Source organism: Nyctibius grandis, chromosome 7 (genome assembly GCF_013368605.1).
Source record: "Nyctibius grandis isolate bNycGra1 chromosome 7, bNycGra1.pri, whole genome shotgun sequence".
Taxonomy (NCBI): Eukaryota; Metazoa; Chordata; class Aves; order Nyctibiiformes; family Nyctibiidae; genus Nyctibius; species Nyctibius grandis.
The window spans coordinates 8,974,604-8,991,276 of NC_090664.1; the positions used below are offsets into that span (position 1 = coordinate 8,974,604).

Genomic DNA, 16,673 nt, shown 5'->3' on the forward strand with positions numbered 1-16,673 from the left:
ATAAAGATATATATAAAGGAAAATATATATATATAAACATAGAATCATGGAATGGTTTTGGTTGGAAGGGACCTTAAAGATCATCTAGTTCCAGCCCCCCCTGCCACAGGCAGGGACACATTTCCTCTAGACCAGGTTGCTCAAAGCCCCATCCAACCTGGCCTTAAACACTTTGAGGGAGGGGGCATCCACAGCTTCTCTGGGCAACCTGTTCCAGTGTCTCACCACCCTCACAGGAAAGAATTTCTTCCTAATATCTAATCTAAATCTACCCTCTTTCAGTTTAAAACCGTTCCCCCCTCGTCCTGTCACTACTTGCCCTTGTAAAAAGCCCCTCTCCAGCTTTCCTGTAGGCCCCCTTCAGGTACTGGAAGGCTGCTGTAAGGTCTCCCCGGAGCCTTCTCTTCTCCAGGCTGAAGAGCCCCAGCTCTCTCAGCCTGTCTTCATAGGAGAGGTGCTCCAGCCCTCTGATCATCTTCGTGGCCCTCCTCTGGACTCGCTCTAACAGCTCCATGTCCTTGTTATGTTGGGGGCCCCAGAGCTGAACGCAGTACTCCAGGTGGGGTCTCACGAGAGCGGAGTAGAGGGGCAGAATCACCTCCCTCGACCTGCTGGCCACACTGCTTTTGATGCAGCCCAGGATATGGTTGGCCTTCTAGGCTGCAAGCGCACACTGCCGGCTCATGGTGAGCTTCTCATCAACCATCACCAAGTCCTTCTCCTCAGAGCTGCCCTCAATCCATTCTCCAGATAAAGATATATATATATTAAAAATATATAAAGATATATATTATGTTATTAAACTATATATAAAAAGATATATAATTATTAAATACATATATTTTACCTATATATAAAGTGTGTATATATAATATATGATATACATATATAAAGAAAGTTCATACAATTTCCTACTATAACCATTCATTTCCTACTGTCTATATTCCTGCTGTAAAGATGAATTGGTACAATAATTAGAGACTGAGATTTTACTAACAGGTGAGGGCAGGTGTGGCTCGTTTTTCACGACGGGTGGCCACGATTTCACGAGGGTTTTTCCCGAGGGTTTCAGGGCCGGTGCGGCCACTCCTCAGCGGAAGCTGGTGAGAAAAGGAGCGTTATTTGGAGGAGACGAGGGGAAAAAAAACCGCCAAAACTCCTTCCTTGCGTCATGCGGGTGACTCTAATCGCTGCCTCTCCCACAGCTGCCTCACCTGCTCCCTTCCCAAGCGCTACCTAACGCCGCCTGCGCTAGATGCGGTGCGCTATTTGCGCGCGTTACGTTATCGGACCCGCAAGTGACGTATTTCGATCGCCCGCGCACGCACACCATAGACCGGCGACGAGCTCAGAGCGGGGGCGGGGCTGGGGGCGGGGCCAGGGGGCGGGGAGGGGCCCCGCCTCCCGCCACCACTGGCCCCGCCCCCGCCGGGGACGGGCGCGGCGGGAGCGAGACGGCGCGGCGGGACGGAGCGGGCGGTGCGGCCGGCGGTGCCCTGAGCCCGGCGGGAAGGAGGAGGAGGAGGAGGAGGAAGGCGGGAGTGGGCCCTTTAAGCCGGGCGGGATGGATAAGTACGACGATCTGGGTCTGGAAGCCAGCAAGTTCATCGAAGATCTCAATATGTACGAGGCGTCCAAGGACGGTCTCTTTCGGGTGGACAAAGCTGCCGGCAACAACCCCGAGTTCGAGGAGACCAGGCGGGTTTTCGCCACCAAAATGGCCAAGATCCACCTCCAGCAGCAGCAGCAGCAGCAGGAGGAGATGCTGATGGCCGCCCTGAACGGAGGGGCCACCTTCAACGCCCCCCGGCCCAGCCCGCCGGCAGCACGGGGTGCCAAGCCGCCCCCGGCCTCTGCCGCCGAGGGGCCGCGCGCGAGGCCGCACGACGGAGGGGAGCGTGGCTTCGGCGAGAGCGGGGCACGTGCCGAAGGCCCGGGGAGCCAGGCCGGGTGCCGGGGCTGGGAAATGGAGCCCGACAGGATCCCCAGAGCGGGGGGCTCACGGCCCGGCGCGGGGCGCAGGGAGCAGCGTGCCGGGAGTCCCGGCGACCCCCAGCCCTGCCGTGGTGGGCAGGAGAACGGCAACGAGGGCAGGCGGAGCAGCAGGGACCAGAGGTCCTCCTCCTTCTCGCATGCCTGGACCCCCCCCACACCCTCAGTGGGGACAGAGGATGGGGCACCAGGGGCCATGCCACAGCAGAGGTCCTCCTCCTTCTCGGCCCCCTCGGTGCAGCCCACCCAGGGCTTTTCGGGCCCTGCTGACCCCTGCAGTCCCAGGGCCAGAGGGGAGGGCAGTCAGCTGTGGTACCAGGGTGTCCCGCTGTCCTTCCCCCCGAGCTCTGCGCCCACTGCCGCAAGTGTGGACTACCAGCATGCCACTGCCTACCCCGGCCCAGCCGGCCACTTCGTGGCCCATGGTCAAAACCACCAGCCCAACGGCAGTGGCACAAGCCCCGAGCCAAGCTCCTCGCGCCTGGCTGTGCGTGGGCCAACGACTTCGGATGCTCCACAGCTGCCTTTCCTGGAGGGCACGAGCGGCACGAGCGGCCCGCGGTTGGATGCCAGGTACCCGGAGGGCTCCAGCACAGCGAAGGTGAAGCTGCCCTGCCAGACCCTCCTTCCACAGCCAGAGCAAGGGCCATCGGCGGCCGAGCTGAAGCTGGAGGCACTGACCCAGCGTCTGGAGCAGGAGATGGATGCTCGGCCAAAGGCTGACTACTTCGGTAAGGAGGCAGTCCGCCAGTCGGTGTGAAAGGGGTTCATTGCCAAGTGTTGCTGCAGGGTTCGCACCTGCAGGGTTGCGTGTCCCCGTACGCCTGCTTGGTTATGCTTTTTCAGTTGCTTGGTTTTTTTTTTTTGTTACTTAACTTTTATTTATCACAGGGACTGGAAGCTCTTCCTCCTGTGGTGCTTTTTTCTTCAATCCTACCTCTTAAATTTTAAAGCAGAGATAGTGTAGCAGCTTTGGGGAGGACAGCACTGAGAAGAAGCTGGAGCAGCATCTTTTGAAGTCCCCTTTGTTGCCGTCAGGGAGACACTTAACGTTTCTTGACAGTACTCCTGGTTCTCTGTGTCTTAAAAGTATGTTGCCCAACCACGTGTAAGCGGGAAGGCTCCAGCGGAGGAGTCACGCCTGCGTATGCTGCAGGCACGGAGAAGGGCGCTGAGCTCGGGGGAGGCAGTGGCAGGCATCTCTCGGCCGTAACCCCCATGGGGACAGCTGTGGCTGGGTGCGCTTGCAGGATGTCTTGAAGAGTAGTTGCTTGAGTATGGGAAGGGTGGTGGTTTCCCAAACGTGCCAGGATTTGCCCCCTGCCCTCAGGTGCTGGTCACCATCAGCTCTGAAAGGACTGGTGCATCCTGAAGAGGGCAGAAAAACAGTCGGTAGGCACGTTCCTGCCTAAATCTCAGGTCTGCGAGCAGTCCAGACTGCCACCAGAGGTTATGGCTGGCACTTGGCAGTAGAAAGGGACTGCTTGCATGTGAGGATCTCCCAATGGGAATATTAAACGTCCTGCTGGATTAAACTGATTTGCTACCCCAGGATAGCAGAAGGTCACGGGCAAATCGAGCGTTTCCTTTCCCTGCCGCGCCACTTTGCAGTTTAATAGCAGATGAGGTGATAGTTCAGCTTTTGGGAGAAGGAAACCCAGAGTTGCTGGGAAGGCTGAGAACTCCACGGTTAATTTAACGAATGATGGGAGCAGGTCGAGTGTATGGATTTTCCTCATGATTTTAGACCCGCAGTCACAGAACTAGAAGCAGGGACAGATTAAACTCTTCAGCCTGGTGCAGGGGAAGGGTCTGCATCTCAGGCTGCACAGGTGCCATTGCACAGGGTGCTGTCTGGTGGGGTCGGTGGGTGGCTCAGCGATGGTCTGTGCACACAGGAGCAGCCCCGGGCTTCACGCCAAGCTTCAGGGACGTAGCTGGAGGGACCACCGAGTGCTCAGTTGCAAACTGCATGACAAAATGTGTTTCTTGGCGTCAGGCGGTGGTACTCACCCACAGAGGGCTGTGCTGGGATTGTTTATCTCAGTATCTGAGACTGGACTCAGCCTTGTGGCAGGGCAGACGCGTTTTCATTCTGTCACAGAAAAGTGATGTGTCGAGTTGCTCGTTTTGGCCTGGAAACTTGTTTGGGCGCTTTCGGTCCTGTGCAGGCAACGTGCGGTTTGAACGAGCTGAGAGAGCCTCGTCTGGGGAGGGCCGAACACTGTGACGAGGGGCCGATAACGAAGATGGGGCTGGGACAGCAGTCTCGTGGGAGGCGGTGCTCAAAAATGGGAATGTTTTGCTGGAGGTGGCATTTAGCTCCACTGGAGAGGTGTCAGGGGTCTCTTGAACAGACTGTACTGCGTGCATCTTCTCCTCATGGTGCAAGGGATCCAGCGGGATCATACCTCGTCCAAAATGTGCATGGGGTGAGAAAGCAGAGGGACGTAGTTGGTGGTTAGATTATTTTTATGTTTCTATCACAAAATAAGTGGTAGTGCCAGGGGGAGGCTTTTGCCCCGCAAGAAATTCGTGGTAGCGGGAGTAATTCTGGCAGCATGGAGAGTCAAGCAGCTGAGTTACCGGTGAGCCCCGAGGAAGGAGGAGAGATGGAGGCTGCCTGGTTCCCAGTGAGGTCTTTTGACGTCCTCCTGGCAGGAGGTTTTACACCAGGGTGGGTAGCGTCTGAGAAATTTGGGAAGGAGGAGAGGGAGAGGGAAAAACGAAATGCTGCAGTCATGGCAGAGGAAGAAGTAACCTTTTGTGGAGCCTCAGGTCTGTGCAGGAGGCTTGGCAGATCTGCTCTGTGGAGGACTAAGGAGCAGGAAGGGGCAAATATGGAGGTATTTTTATTATGGGCCTCCTCCCCCTTTCTTCCTCACTTTTATTTTCTTTTTTTCACAGTCACCTTACTTCCTTTGGAGAAGTAGAGAACCCAGCTGGTCTTCTGAATCTTTGCTATGCCATAGCCTCAAGCTAGAAAACTTCAGCATGGGAAATAAATACTTTTATGTAATAGTGATAAAAAGGATCAACAGTTTGTTTTGTTGCCGACTTTCCCCCAGTGAAGGGAAGTTTAATGCAGCAGCTTTACAGTACACAGGAGCCAGGAAATGAAACCAGGACTGAAGTGCAAATACCGAAGCGTTTTATCTAAAATGCTCCCAGCCCTCCTCATTTTCTGTGCTGCTTTTGTAACAAGGGGATTTTTTTAAGATGGAGTTGTCTGTCTTGGTAACATACAGTCCTTCAGTCTGTCTTGATCTGGACCAGACGTTTATCGTGAACAATTAATTCTGATTGCAGTAAAGGAGCTGCTTTTTCCTTCAATGTGTGAAAATGAGTGTTTGTAAATGAAAGCCTAGAAAAGGGTGAGCTAGGGAGTAGGCATAACGTAGGTAGGATGCTCTGCTGAGGAGTAACAGACAGTCTGGTTATCTGTCAGCACCAGCGTGCTGTACAAAATCCGTTTGTCTGCTCAGAGTATGTGTAACAAGTGAAAGGAAAGAAGCTAACAAAGCCAAGAATTTTCTTTTTTTAAATAGTGGCATATGTGTGAGCAGCATGGGCTGCAAGTATCTCTGGAGGAATTTGGGTTCGCCCAGAGTGCCTTTGAAGTGCTGACTTGATTTATGTGGGCTGTTGCGGAGGACGTAGGGAGCCTCAGGCATCACCCAGGTCTTACTCTTGGAGAAGGAAGTCCTGAAATTGTTCCCTGGAGAGACTGGTTCCCACTGCGGCAGAGAAGGGGTCCCAGGAGGTGCTGCTAGAAACCACCTTAGGTTGTATTTAGGTTTTTGGTGTACCATTTTCAGGGAACATCCAGGAACAAGGTGCCTGCATCCCACTGATTTTCCGGGGCTGCCTGAACTCCTGGTGTTCCTTTGGATGCAACCAGCCTTCATCTCCACTTGGCAAACGGGAAGATTAATTAAATAGGAGCGACCGAGGGAGTTACGACTTCTGTGCTAGCACCGCCCGGTGCAGTGCAGATGTTTCAGGTTGGGTGAGGCAGGACCATCCTGAGGACTGGTGCCAGATGAGCTTTCAGGTGAGAGCTGGGCGGTGCACAACCAAACCGAGCACCTGCTTGGGCTGCCTGGAAATGGCCTGGCAGGGGAGAGGCCTGACTGAGAGGCATTGGGCTCTCCAGGGAGGTTTTGCCATTCATTTTAGCAGAACCTGTAGTATCATGCGGTTCCTCGGTCTGCAGGCACAGATGGGCACTTTTAGAGGTGTAACGTGTAGCATCACGTTTTTACCGGCGCTTATTTCATATAGCTAGGTGGAAATCTCCATCTGATGAAGACTATCTACACCCTTACCAAGAGCTTTTTTAAAAACAATTTTTCTAAATGGTTTCCATGTTATAAATATTTGTTAGGTGTTGAGTTCTGTCTTCCTCCCTTATTATTTAGAGCAGAGCTGATGAGCTGGAGGTATTTTAGGAGGGCCCCAGGCATCTTGTTTCACAGCAAAATACTGGGATGCTTCCCAGCAGTCGGGCAGAGAAGATCTCGTAGCGAAGTCGGCAGGTTTCTTTCCCCTTGGCAGAAGCAGAGCAGTAGCCGAGTCGCTGAAGCCCTGTGGAGACCTGGCACCCCAGCACCTTAGAATGCATGTGATCAGGTCGAAGGCCAGCGGTGCTCTTTCGAAGTCTTGTGCATAGTGAAGTTAGCGGTTTACTGCTGCCAAAACCACAACTTGTTTAACTTGAAGGCTGTACATACCTGGAGACTTTACCAAACCCTACTGACGATGGTGCACCAGGATGCTTTGGCGGCAACGAGGGTAATTTCAGGGCTGCCGAATGGAGAATTTTTGGTTAAAATGAAAGTTCTTCTGAGGTTTGTTTTGTACATGGGTGATGATAATGGAGTCATTTCCACCGGGAATGAGCTGAGGCATCCCTCGCTGCCTGCTGCTGAGAGAACAGCACAGCTGGAAGGAGATGCCTGCCTGCGGTGGAGAGGAGGGGGAGGCAGGGTGAGACGGGTCCTGGTGGAACAAGGAAAGCTGGAAGGATGATGGCACATGGGCTAGGGGTTGTGTGCAGATCACAAAGCTTATCTCACTGCAAGGAGCCAAGCAAGTAAGTATTTGCCTGGGATATGGCTTTTCCAAGATTACAGCAGTGTGCACTTTTCCTCCCTCCCTCTTGGGAGCTAAGCTGGGTTTGCAAGCTAAGGAAAAATCTAACAAAAGGAAATAAAAAGGAAGGAGTTGGGGCCGAGGAGCAACAGGTCTTTCAGCCAAGATACTGTGGCAGTGGGGACCGAAAGGAATAAGGAGCCTCATTCATTTGGCACTGGAGTTAACGTAACCTCTGACATTGCTATAAGGTATTTAAAATGTCGCTGACATGAGCTTGATGGCATTTTTGTCGGGGGTCAAGAGCATGGCATGCAAAAGTGGTGCAGAAACATTGCGTTTACCAACTCTGTGTTTCTTTGGGCAGGGAGTACCTGTACATCTTTGCTACCATTGAGTGACAACTCAGTCACCCAGTGGTGAACAGGACCAAACTGCCAGGTTTTCCAGGCACTTGATCTCACACAGGCCTCCAGATCTCCTTGAAATCAACTCTCCATCAAGAGCAATTAATCAGTAGTGGATAACAGCACAGCGAGGAACACAATGTGTCTAATTTAGAGTTTGATGTAGAAATGAGTTGGTTAAGGTGAGCCATGGGGAGGTGGCATCAAGTTCTGGAGAACGTCTGAAGTAAAACCCGAAGAACTGAACATCACATTGGGTACGACAGATTGAAGTCTTTTTTTTTCAGTGTACGGTGTTTGAAAAATGAGTGTAAGTGGAGGACTTCGTTCTCCTGGAATAAATAGGTGGCTTGGAAACGCAGAAGCTGGACCTTCATGAGCATCCTCCCCATCAGAGCGGGGAAGGGGAACAAGGTACTGGCGTACGCCAGATTTCCCCTTACCTTGTTCCCCTTCCCCGCTCTGACCGGGGGACCTTCATGAAGGTACAGCTTCTGCCAAGAAGAAGCAGGGTCTACTTCTGGGTTAGCTGCATGTGTGTCTGGGCAGATGAGAAAGATGATACCGAGGTATTTACGTGCAAAGGCTCTGGGGCTTTCTTCCAAATGTTACTGAGGGTTTTTCAGCATAAATCCAGCCTCCTGTAAGGAAGGGGCAAGAAACAGTTACGTGTGGTGGAGAATAGTCAAGCTGATCGTGGGAATGTGGCTTGCATGGAGTAAGTGGAAGGGGTAAGGGTTGACTTATTCCTCTGAGTGCTGTTTCTGGATTAGCTGCATATGCAGACCCACACCAACAAACTCTCCCCTGCCACTCATCCTGCCACTGCATTCCTCTTGTCCAGGACTGGATTGACATGGGAAGGAAATCTCACCACTGAAGCAGCACAGCAACACATTTGGCCCTCTAAAATTAAACGACAGTCTTAGCAAACCCAACCAGGAGCACGGGTAGGAAAGCTTGGCTGTCCTGGATGCCACTGAGAGCAGGGATGCTGCTGAAAAGGAGGATGCTGCTGGAAAAACCCACAACTGTGTTCTTGGCTTGTAGATAGATGATGTCTGGCATGTGGAAATAAGTCATACTGACCAGTCCCAGAAAATGCTGCTGTTCAGAGTGGTTTGCAGTGAATTTTTAGCGAGTGGGATACAGTAAGTAACTGAGGTCCTTCTGGTGAGTGTGAAATAGCAACACTTAGAAGAAAAAACATCTCTAAAGACTTTGAGTCCGGCGGTAAATGGAAAAGCACTTGTTGAACTTTGAGGGTGGGACTGATGTTTTAGACTGGGTGCCGAGTGCGCTTTCATTTCTGACAGCCCGTGAGGTCTGCGTCGGACCCGTCTGATCTCGTGAGCCGAGGCTGTCCCCAGCAGTCACCCTCCTGGTTTGCAGTGCTGAGATGGAGCACAGTGAGCGCCGGGACGTGGCTTACAGGGCATGTTTTCAGTCCCAGCTCTGCCCCAAAGGTCCCTTTGTTCAGGCGCTCAGCTGCAGCGCGGGCGGTTGCTTGCCGCATGATGCGAAAGGGAACAGAGATCTCTTTGTTGTCCGGGGCCAGGCTGCCCTGCCGGCAGAAATTGAGCCGAAATCAGCAATTTCCATCCCTTTCCCTCTCCGAATCTGGTTACCATTCTGCCGGCGCGCTTGAGCGTGAATTTATCGGCGCTGCGCGCGTGAGGTGCTTCAGGCTTGTCATCCTGGTGGCAAAGAGAAACCTTCCATTTCTCCTTAATAATCCCTTAATAATGTCATCTGAGGTTAAAAGCCGGAATTTCGGAGGGGGTGTCTGCTCAGATCGGCGCTTGCATAAGCGCTTGTAACATGGGGCAAAGTAACCGAGTGCAGGAACCGGGCATCTTGCTGAGCTGCGGCTACTCGGGATCCCTCTGCTTCGAGCTGAGGACAGAAGCTTTTGCTAAAAGCTGCTCTACGCCAGGAAAATTACTCGGAGCTGCTGACTAGTGTCAGCGGCATGTGGGGCTGGACCGATGCTGCTGACACGTTAACTCTACGCCCTGGTTAGCAGAAAGCACGCTCAGCACTGTGTCGGGAAGCAGTCGTGGGAGCTGGCGTGGAGCAGGGCGCCGAGCCCATTTGGGGATGGGATGGGGTTGGGTGTCGCCTGCGCTGCGCTGCCTTCCGTCAGGCTGGCTGAGCTCGGTGACTGGCCGCCATCAGCAACAGGTATTGCTGTTTTCCTGCGTAGCCTAAGCCGAAGGAACAGGATCATTGTGGCAGCAGGGAGTGAGCAGAAAGGAAAAATCAATTAAAAACATCACCTTTTTATCCCCTTTCAGACGAGGTGGACTAAGAGTCAGAGTTGAAGGCTCAAGTATGTGGCTTAAAATACTTCAGAATATTATATTTGGGAGAAGTAAAAACTTATTTCTAGAATAATTTTAATTGCTACCGAGATTTAATTGGCTTTCGAGGAAAATTTAGCAGATACAAGTAAAAACATAAACTATACACAGATTTTCCATCATGCCATTTTTCAATTGTCAGCCTTGCCACAGGACATCTATAAATATTTATAGCATGGCTGGTTATTACATAATTGGGTAATTTAGCGCATTATAGTTTTTACAGACAACATTGTCAATTTCTTTTAAAAGCCCTTTCCTTCTCTGACTTTATTTTCCATGTTTTAAGGGCCTCAATATTTAAAGAACTGGATAAGAGGGTTAAGCAGGGGATGAAGCGGAGCTTGTACTGAGAGAAGCAGCAAGGGGAAAGGATAGTGGGGACGGTCAAGGGGCAGGAGCTGGAGGAAGGTTTGGGGAAGGATGCGGGAGCCCAGGCAGCTCCTGCAGGATCCAGCCAGACTGTCTGTCCCGTTGGGGACAACACGGGCAGCACCTACGCTCTGAAGCTTAAATGGGATGGACAGGAGACAGCAGAGGTAATTTCTGCGTTCTGTGGGATTTGCGTTAGGGTATTTTATAGTGGCTTTAGATGCCTGCCAGCATCTTTACTGTGCACCGCGCCCGCTGTGCCTTCTGCCTCCTGCTTCTTGCTGCTCATCCATCTGCAGTGTCACCCGGCTGCTTTCTGGAAAGGAGGAAATCGGAGCACACTGGTGATTTTTTTCTGGAGCAGCCACTCGTTGGCACGGAGAAGGGAAAAATGCAGCACTTGCAGTGCAATAAATACGTCGGTTCTGTGGAGAGCTTGGTGAATGTCGTGGAAAGAAGGCTTTGAGCAGGAAAATCAGCAGATTTTCTGCCCTCAAAACTTTCCGCTCGGCATCGCTGCAGTTGAGAGGGAATTTTGCGAGGCAGCTGTGAGCTCTTGTGTCAGGCAATTGCACAGCACCTCAGGCCGCTGCTGAACGTACGCATTCCTGGGAGAACATCCATTTGAGAAGCCAAATTTTCTTATCTTTGTCTTGTCTTTTTTTTTTCCTTCTTTTTTTTCTAATGCCTGCATGATTTATCTTTTGCTTTCTTAAATTGGTTATTCAATAAATAACTGAGATAAATCTGCGTGGTTCGAAAAGAACGGGCAAGTTTTACTAACTTGGTGCCAGCCCGCATGCTGGGGTGGGCCCGCAGCCAACCTAGCGTTGCAGTTCAGGTCGGATTTGGAGAAAACAGAGTAACTAATTATTCTCTGCAGCCTTCTCTCCAGGTTTGTGTCAGTTTGGACTCTGGCTCTGAGCGCCGTGGGGATAGGAGCAGCGCTAGGATGGCTTTCAGCGTGCTGGTTGAATGCATGAAGGCAGCTGCAGCACAGAGAGGCAGGTCTGGTCTGGGCAAATAAAGTATCTGCTTTCCAGCAGTCGTGTGTGTGCTACTGCAAAGGGCTCCTGAGCGTTTCTGTCCCTGTAGTGTGAAAACTGATGGTCGCAGTTATCAGCTGCAGGAAGAAATTGTTAACGATCCTGGAACTGCCAGCGTGGTGCTGCCAGAGCTGGGAGTTACTTTTCAGCGCTGTCATAAGAACGTTGGGTTTCTTCCTAACTTTCACCAGACCTTTCCAATTACTCTGGAGCTTGCAGGGCCCTGAAAGAAATGAAGTTTCATTAACCACAGCATGACTAAGGCTCTCCAGCAAGATGATGCTGTCCCTCTTGGGCCAGTAGGAGCAAGATGTGACCGATGGTCCCTGTCCCAGAGAGTTAAAGAGCTGGGGTGAATGGAACTGAGCAGCAGTGGAAGGATAGATCTGGAGGTGAATTAACACCCACAGGGTCGTCATGGACTAGAGACAGAAGCACATCTTCTGTTTGTCCTTCACACTGCCCTTTTTGGGTGGATCTGTATTTCTTTAAACACGGATTAAAGTTGCTCATTTAGAAGTAGTTAAAGGGTGATGCTGCGTTAAAACTGGTCTGTCGCAATCACAGGGTAATGCCTGAAGTAAGTAATCTGGCTTGATGTGTCATTTTCCTTGGACAAGGACTTTCTTTCCCCAGCCACTAATAGGGGTTTTGGGCAGCCTCGCTGTGTTTTTCCCTGCAAGGTGGAGGGAGCAGGTCCTGCTAGCAGATGCCGTCAAGGGCGAGAAACTCAGTTGTCACTTCTTACTGCATTATCAAAATAGCTTTAAGTGGAAATGTGGTGAGACTTGAGAGGCCCTAGGTGAACACACAACACCCTTTGCAAACCTGCAGTGCTAAAGTCTCCCTGCAGTCTCTCCCCACCACCGCCACCACGCATCTGCCCCATTGCCACCTTTCCCCGCCCTGATCGGACGGGTCTGTGCCTTGAGGGTCCCAGCGGCTTCCTTGTGAGGTGGAAATCCTCACCCTACGCTGTCTACCTGGCTTGGGTTTTGGGTTGGACTCCCACACCGGGGCATGTGCTGGTGGAAATGTGCTTGGCTGTGCCAGCAAGAGACTGAGCTGAACTACTGAGCGCAGTTGTCTTCTCCCTCCTCTAGAGCTCCAGAGCTGACTCTGGTCTTTAGGTGATGGCGGTGGCAGGAAAGCCTGGGTGTGAGGAGCAGCTTGGACTTGCACTTGGGCAAGCTTATAGCCAGAAGCTGACCACATGTACTGGCCCTGGCTCTCCTTCACCCCATGGGCCATCTGAGAGTCATACCCCCTCGGCTGGTGGTGCCACCGCCACCAGGTATGCTCTCCTTAAAACTGACTTCTTTCTTGCCTTGTCCTGAAAGAGGCAAGAAGAACGTCTGGGCAGGATGCATGGTCTGTAGGTAGTGCCTACGTTGGGTCTCTCTGTTCAGATGTGGCTAACAGAGGGAAGAGAGGTGGGTTTCAGGTAGTCAGTCCAGCTCTGTTTCAGTGGGAAATCCTTAGGGCTTTCAGCAGATGTGAGTGGGGTCTTAAATCCATGAAAATTTAAAGGGGCTAAGTGAAAAGGCATGTTTTCCTCACATTGGTTGCAACCAACAAACTTATTTTATGCAATAAGTAGCAGAAACTATTGGTCTGCGAACCACCCTGAGCACCACTTACTACCACCCAGGCTTTTGTGAGGGTCATTAAGTGGTTTTAAATGTATACGAAGTTTGTGGGAATGAATAGGTGAAGGAAGGAGATGTCACTGTAGACAAACGGATGTTGTTGTCCAGTTTATTTTTTTGCAAAAGGTTTTTGCCGTGAAGGTTTGATGACCGTCGTGACCACTGTTAACAGCATCTCTCAGGTTGGGTGATGCTGATGTCACCTACGTCTTGTGGCTACAATGAACTGCCTGGTCCTAAGCTGCCAAGCCACTGTGCTGAATTACAGGTGTGGTCACCCAGCCAGGGACCCCAGCCACCCTGCCAGGTCCTGCTTCTGACCTCTGTCTCCCTCTCTCTCTTCCAGGCACCTGCGTGAAGTGCAGCAAGGGGGTGTATGGAGCAAACCAGGCTTGCCAGGCCATGGGCAACCTCTACCACGATGGCTGCTTCACCTGTGGAGCCTGCAGTGAGTACCCCTCGCCTGGCCTGCGGCCGGAGTAGGGTCCTGGGGCAAACTCTTTGGGCTTAACATTTGTCCGGTTTAAAGGGGGAAAAAACAGAGTGGTTATTGAATTGTCTGCCAACTGGAGTCTTCTGCAGTTGTATGTCTTGGTGGTGGTGGTTGCTGTTTGTTTTTGAACAGATTCTTGCAAGGCATGTAGAAAAGAGAGTCTGGATTGTGCCGGCCGTCTGCCTTCTGGTACGGGGGATGGTTGTTTTCATTCCTCTGCCTCTCCATTACAGCTATGTTTTTTTTTAACTTGCAAGAGTATTTTTTCGAAGTGGCACTGAATATGCCTTATCTGGCATTTAGAGTTTTTTTATTTGTCATGTCAGACTGCTGCAGGGTTGGTCCGGTCATGGTGTTCTCACTGCGTGCTCACGGTGTTCTCACCTTTACTCGCTGTGATCGTTTTGCCCTTCTGAGAGACCTCTGGTCAAAGCATCTAAGTGCATGAATGACCCACGTTACACATTGTGCTTGTCCTTTCTCCGGATAAATGGAGCCATGCCCCGAGATGAGGGGCACGTCTCTGCCAGCTTGCTTTCTGGTTATTGCAGAGAGGGAGCTGGTTATTGTGCCAGAGGTCTCAGGCTGGGAGCAGCGATGACAAGCCCTGTGAAATCTGCCCGAGAAGTGTGGTAAATAGTTCAGCTGGCCCTGCCAAGCTCTTCTGCCGCTTCTCAGACCCACACATGAAGCTTGCTGGAGCGTATAGCATCTTGCAAGGCATGGATCCTCTTGAGAGGCTTTTTGAGGAGGTCCGTGATGGAAGTGGGGTGAGGAACAGGCCGCTTGATTTCAAATTGTGGCTGTGTTTGTAAGACAGTGGTGTTTCTATTTTGTTGTGCTCAATCCTAGGGCTACTAGTGTGTTTTTAGAAATGTAGCTGTATATGTGGTGGCAGTAAAAATAATAGTAATCCTTCTGGTGCTTTTGTATATATCAGTTTGGTTTTTCCAGATGAGCCTTAGGGTTTTTCTCCTGTGTTGTATTTAGAGTTGTAAACTCATCAGGACTGCATGTGTTTTATTTGGAGCTGTAAAGTGGGAATAAATATAGAAAGATGTGTGTGCTTTTTAATAATAGCTGAACCTTGAACTCTGCTCATTTCCCAGCTGTCCAACACCAGCTGCCTTGCCTCACCTATGTTTTCAGTAGAGCACTTCACTGTCATCTGACTGAAGACAGGAAAACTGAAAAGAAAAAGTGGTGTTTGCATGTGGTGGCAGTTTCCTAAAGGCTCAGAAGTCAGCAGCTCACTCTTTTGTCCTCGCTTATAAATTAATTCAAAATCTTCTCCTGTGGAGAGGATTCCTGGCTGTAGCTGCGGCTGTCCTTCAGGGACCTCTCGCCTTCCATGGCCGGGCAGCCTCCAAACAGCCCTTGCACACAAAGCTCTTGTTAAAAATAATCCAGCAGCAGGTTCGAGCTGTCTTAAATTTCTAAAATTACTACTGTGCAACTGGTGCTTTAGACAGAAACACTTTTGATCCTCCTTTTAGAACGGATTTTACCATCTTTATTTGGAAACCAGTGCTAAGGAGACACATGTGGTTGCAGAGGTATCAGTGGTTACTTCTGTTTATGTTTGTTTGTGTTTGGTTAAAAAATAGCTTAATCCCATTTCTAATGAGGTGGATTGGTGAGGACTAGAAGAGTAGCTATTTGCTGCTTATTCTAAAAGGCAACCCTTTCCAGGGGTTTCCAGTGCAGGATGAAAAGGTTTGGGTGTCAGGTGAGACTAGAAAGATGGAAAAAACTTAAGTTTAGCAAAGTGAAGCCCATTTTCTCTCCCAGGCTGTAAATGATGAATCTTTTTGGAGATGTGCTGGAGAAAAGGGTTTCAAATGGAAAGCAAAAAAAAAAAAGGTAGTAAAATGCTAGTTAGAAAAAAAAAAAAAAAAGGAGGGGAGTAATAATAATATTTCTCTGAGAAGAAAATACTGTGTTTCCTTATGAGATAAAAAAGGGGAATGGAAGCCACAGGAGTATAAGCGAGAGACTCTTTTGGCTTGTTACGTGCAGGAGAGTAATTACTCACGAAAGCTCAAGTCCTTCCCACTGGGGCAGCGACCATACTGAGGCAGGAGCTGGACGCAGCGGTGACTGGCATGGATGGATGGAGAGGAGGGTGTGTGGTGGCGTGGGACTCCTGGTACTCGAAGGAGAGCGGTGCCAGAGGGAGGCCTCCGCAACAGCGATGTTTCCCTCATCTGCACGTACCTCTGCAAGTGGCAAGGCTCACAAGAAACCCCCAGTACAGGAGGTGGTTTCCCGTGCTGCCGCTGTGGTCTGCAGGGCCCTTCGTGCAGGAGCTGTTTGCTCCAGGGATTTGAGAGGCACAGGGAGGGCGTTTGTATTTCCCCTCCCAGCAGTGTGCCTTGCCGCCGGGCTTGCTGTGCTGGTAAAGGCGTAGCTGGGCTGACTTTCTGATTCATCAAGCCTCTGGGCGTTGCAGCTGCTCAACTGATGCCTGGGGTGGTACATGCCATCCTGCCCCATGCTCAGGGAGGAAATGAGCCCAAGGGGAATCCCTCCTTTCGCAGACCGAGGTAATTTCCCAGTCCCCCAGACTTTCGGCTGCAAGACGAATGAAGGGCGCACAGCCCTGCTGTTACCCAGAGAGAGCATGTGCCTTCCTGCAGGCTTGCTGTCATCTGTGTCGCTGCAGAAAATATGGTGGGACTATTTTATCTGCCAGAAAAATAAATATTTGTCCGGACGGTGCTGTCTGTCTAGCTGCAAAGCACATCTTGAGCAGCCTATGTTTCCAGCTGAAAAGTAAGTAGTGCTTTTAAGGTCAAGTGAAGCTCACCTTGAACGCCAGCCAGTACAGTCTTGTCTTTGAGAAGTCAAGGTTGCTCATGATTTCAATCCCAAAATTTCTGCTCTGGTGGAATGCTGAATATCTCCGCTCCAATAAATAAAATATACAAAATTACCTATTAAGGTAAAGCATATTGTCCTCCAGATATTTATATCTGCTGTCCTGCTGTTTTCATTTTAGTGAGGATTTCTAATTTTGCTTGTAGTTGGATTTGTGTCCAAATGTGCGGTAGTTGCCCAGATACAGAAAATCGAGAGGGTCTAAGGAGAGGAGGGGTGTTGATACATCGTGGTGCCAAATTTCCTACACCCTCTGTTTCCTGATACACATAAGTTCAGAGAGAAATGATAGAGCAATTTGTTGAGCAGGGCTACGCATACGTTACAGGGTTCAGTTGTCATGAAAAAAAATGTATTGGTTTATCTGAGCCACTGGC

General features: G+C 50.7%; 1 protein-coding gene across 1 annotated transcript in view; it reads left to right on the forward strand.

Annotated features, from left to right (window-relative positions):
* The first annotated feature begins 1,414 nt into the window (after positions 1-1,414).
* LIMD1 (LIM domain containing 1) overlaps positions 1,415-16,673 on the forward strand; it is a 35,762-nt gene continuing 20,503 nt past the window's right edge. Inside the window, exons 1-2 of the mRNA XM_068404804.1 lie at positions 1,415-2,723; positions 13,270-13,371. Of these exons, the coding sequence (XP_068260905.1) occupies positions 1,565-2,723; positions 13,270-13,371 (1,261 nt within the window). The 5' untranslated portion in view covers positions 1,415-1,564. The remainder of the gene's footprint in view (positions 2,724-13,269; positions 13,372-16,673) is intronic.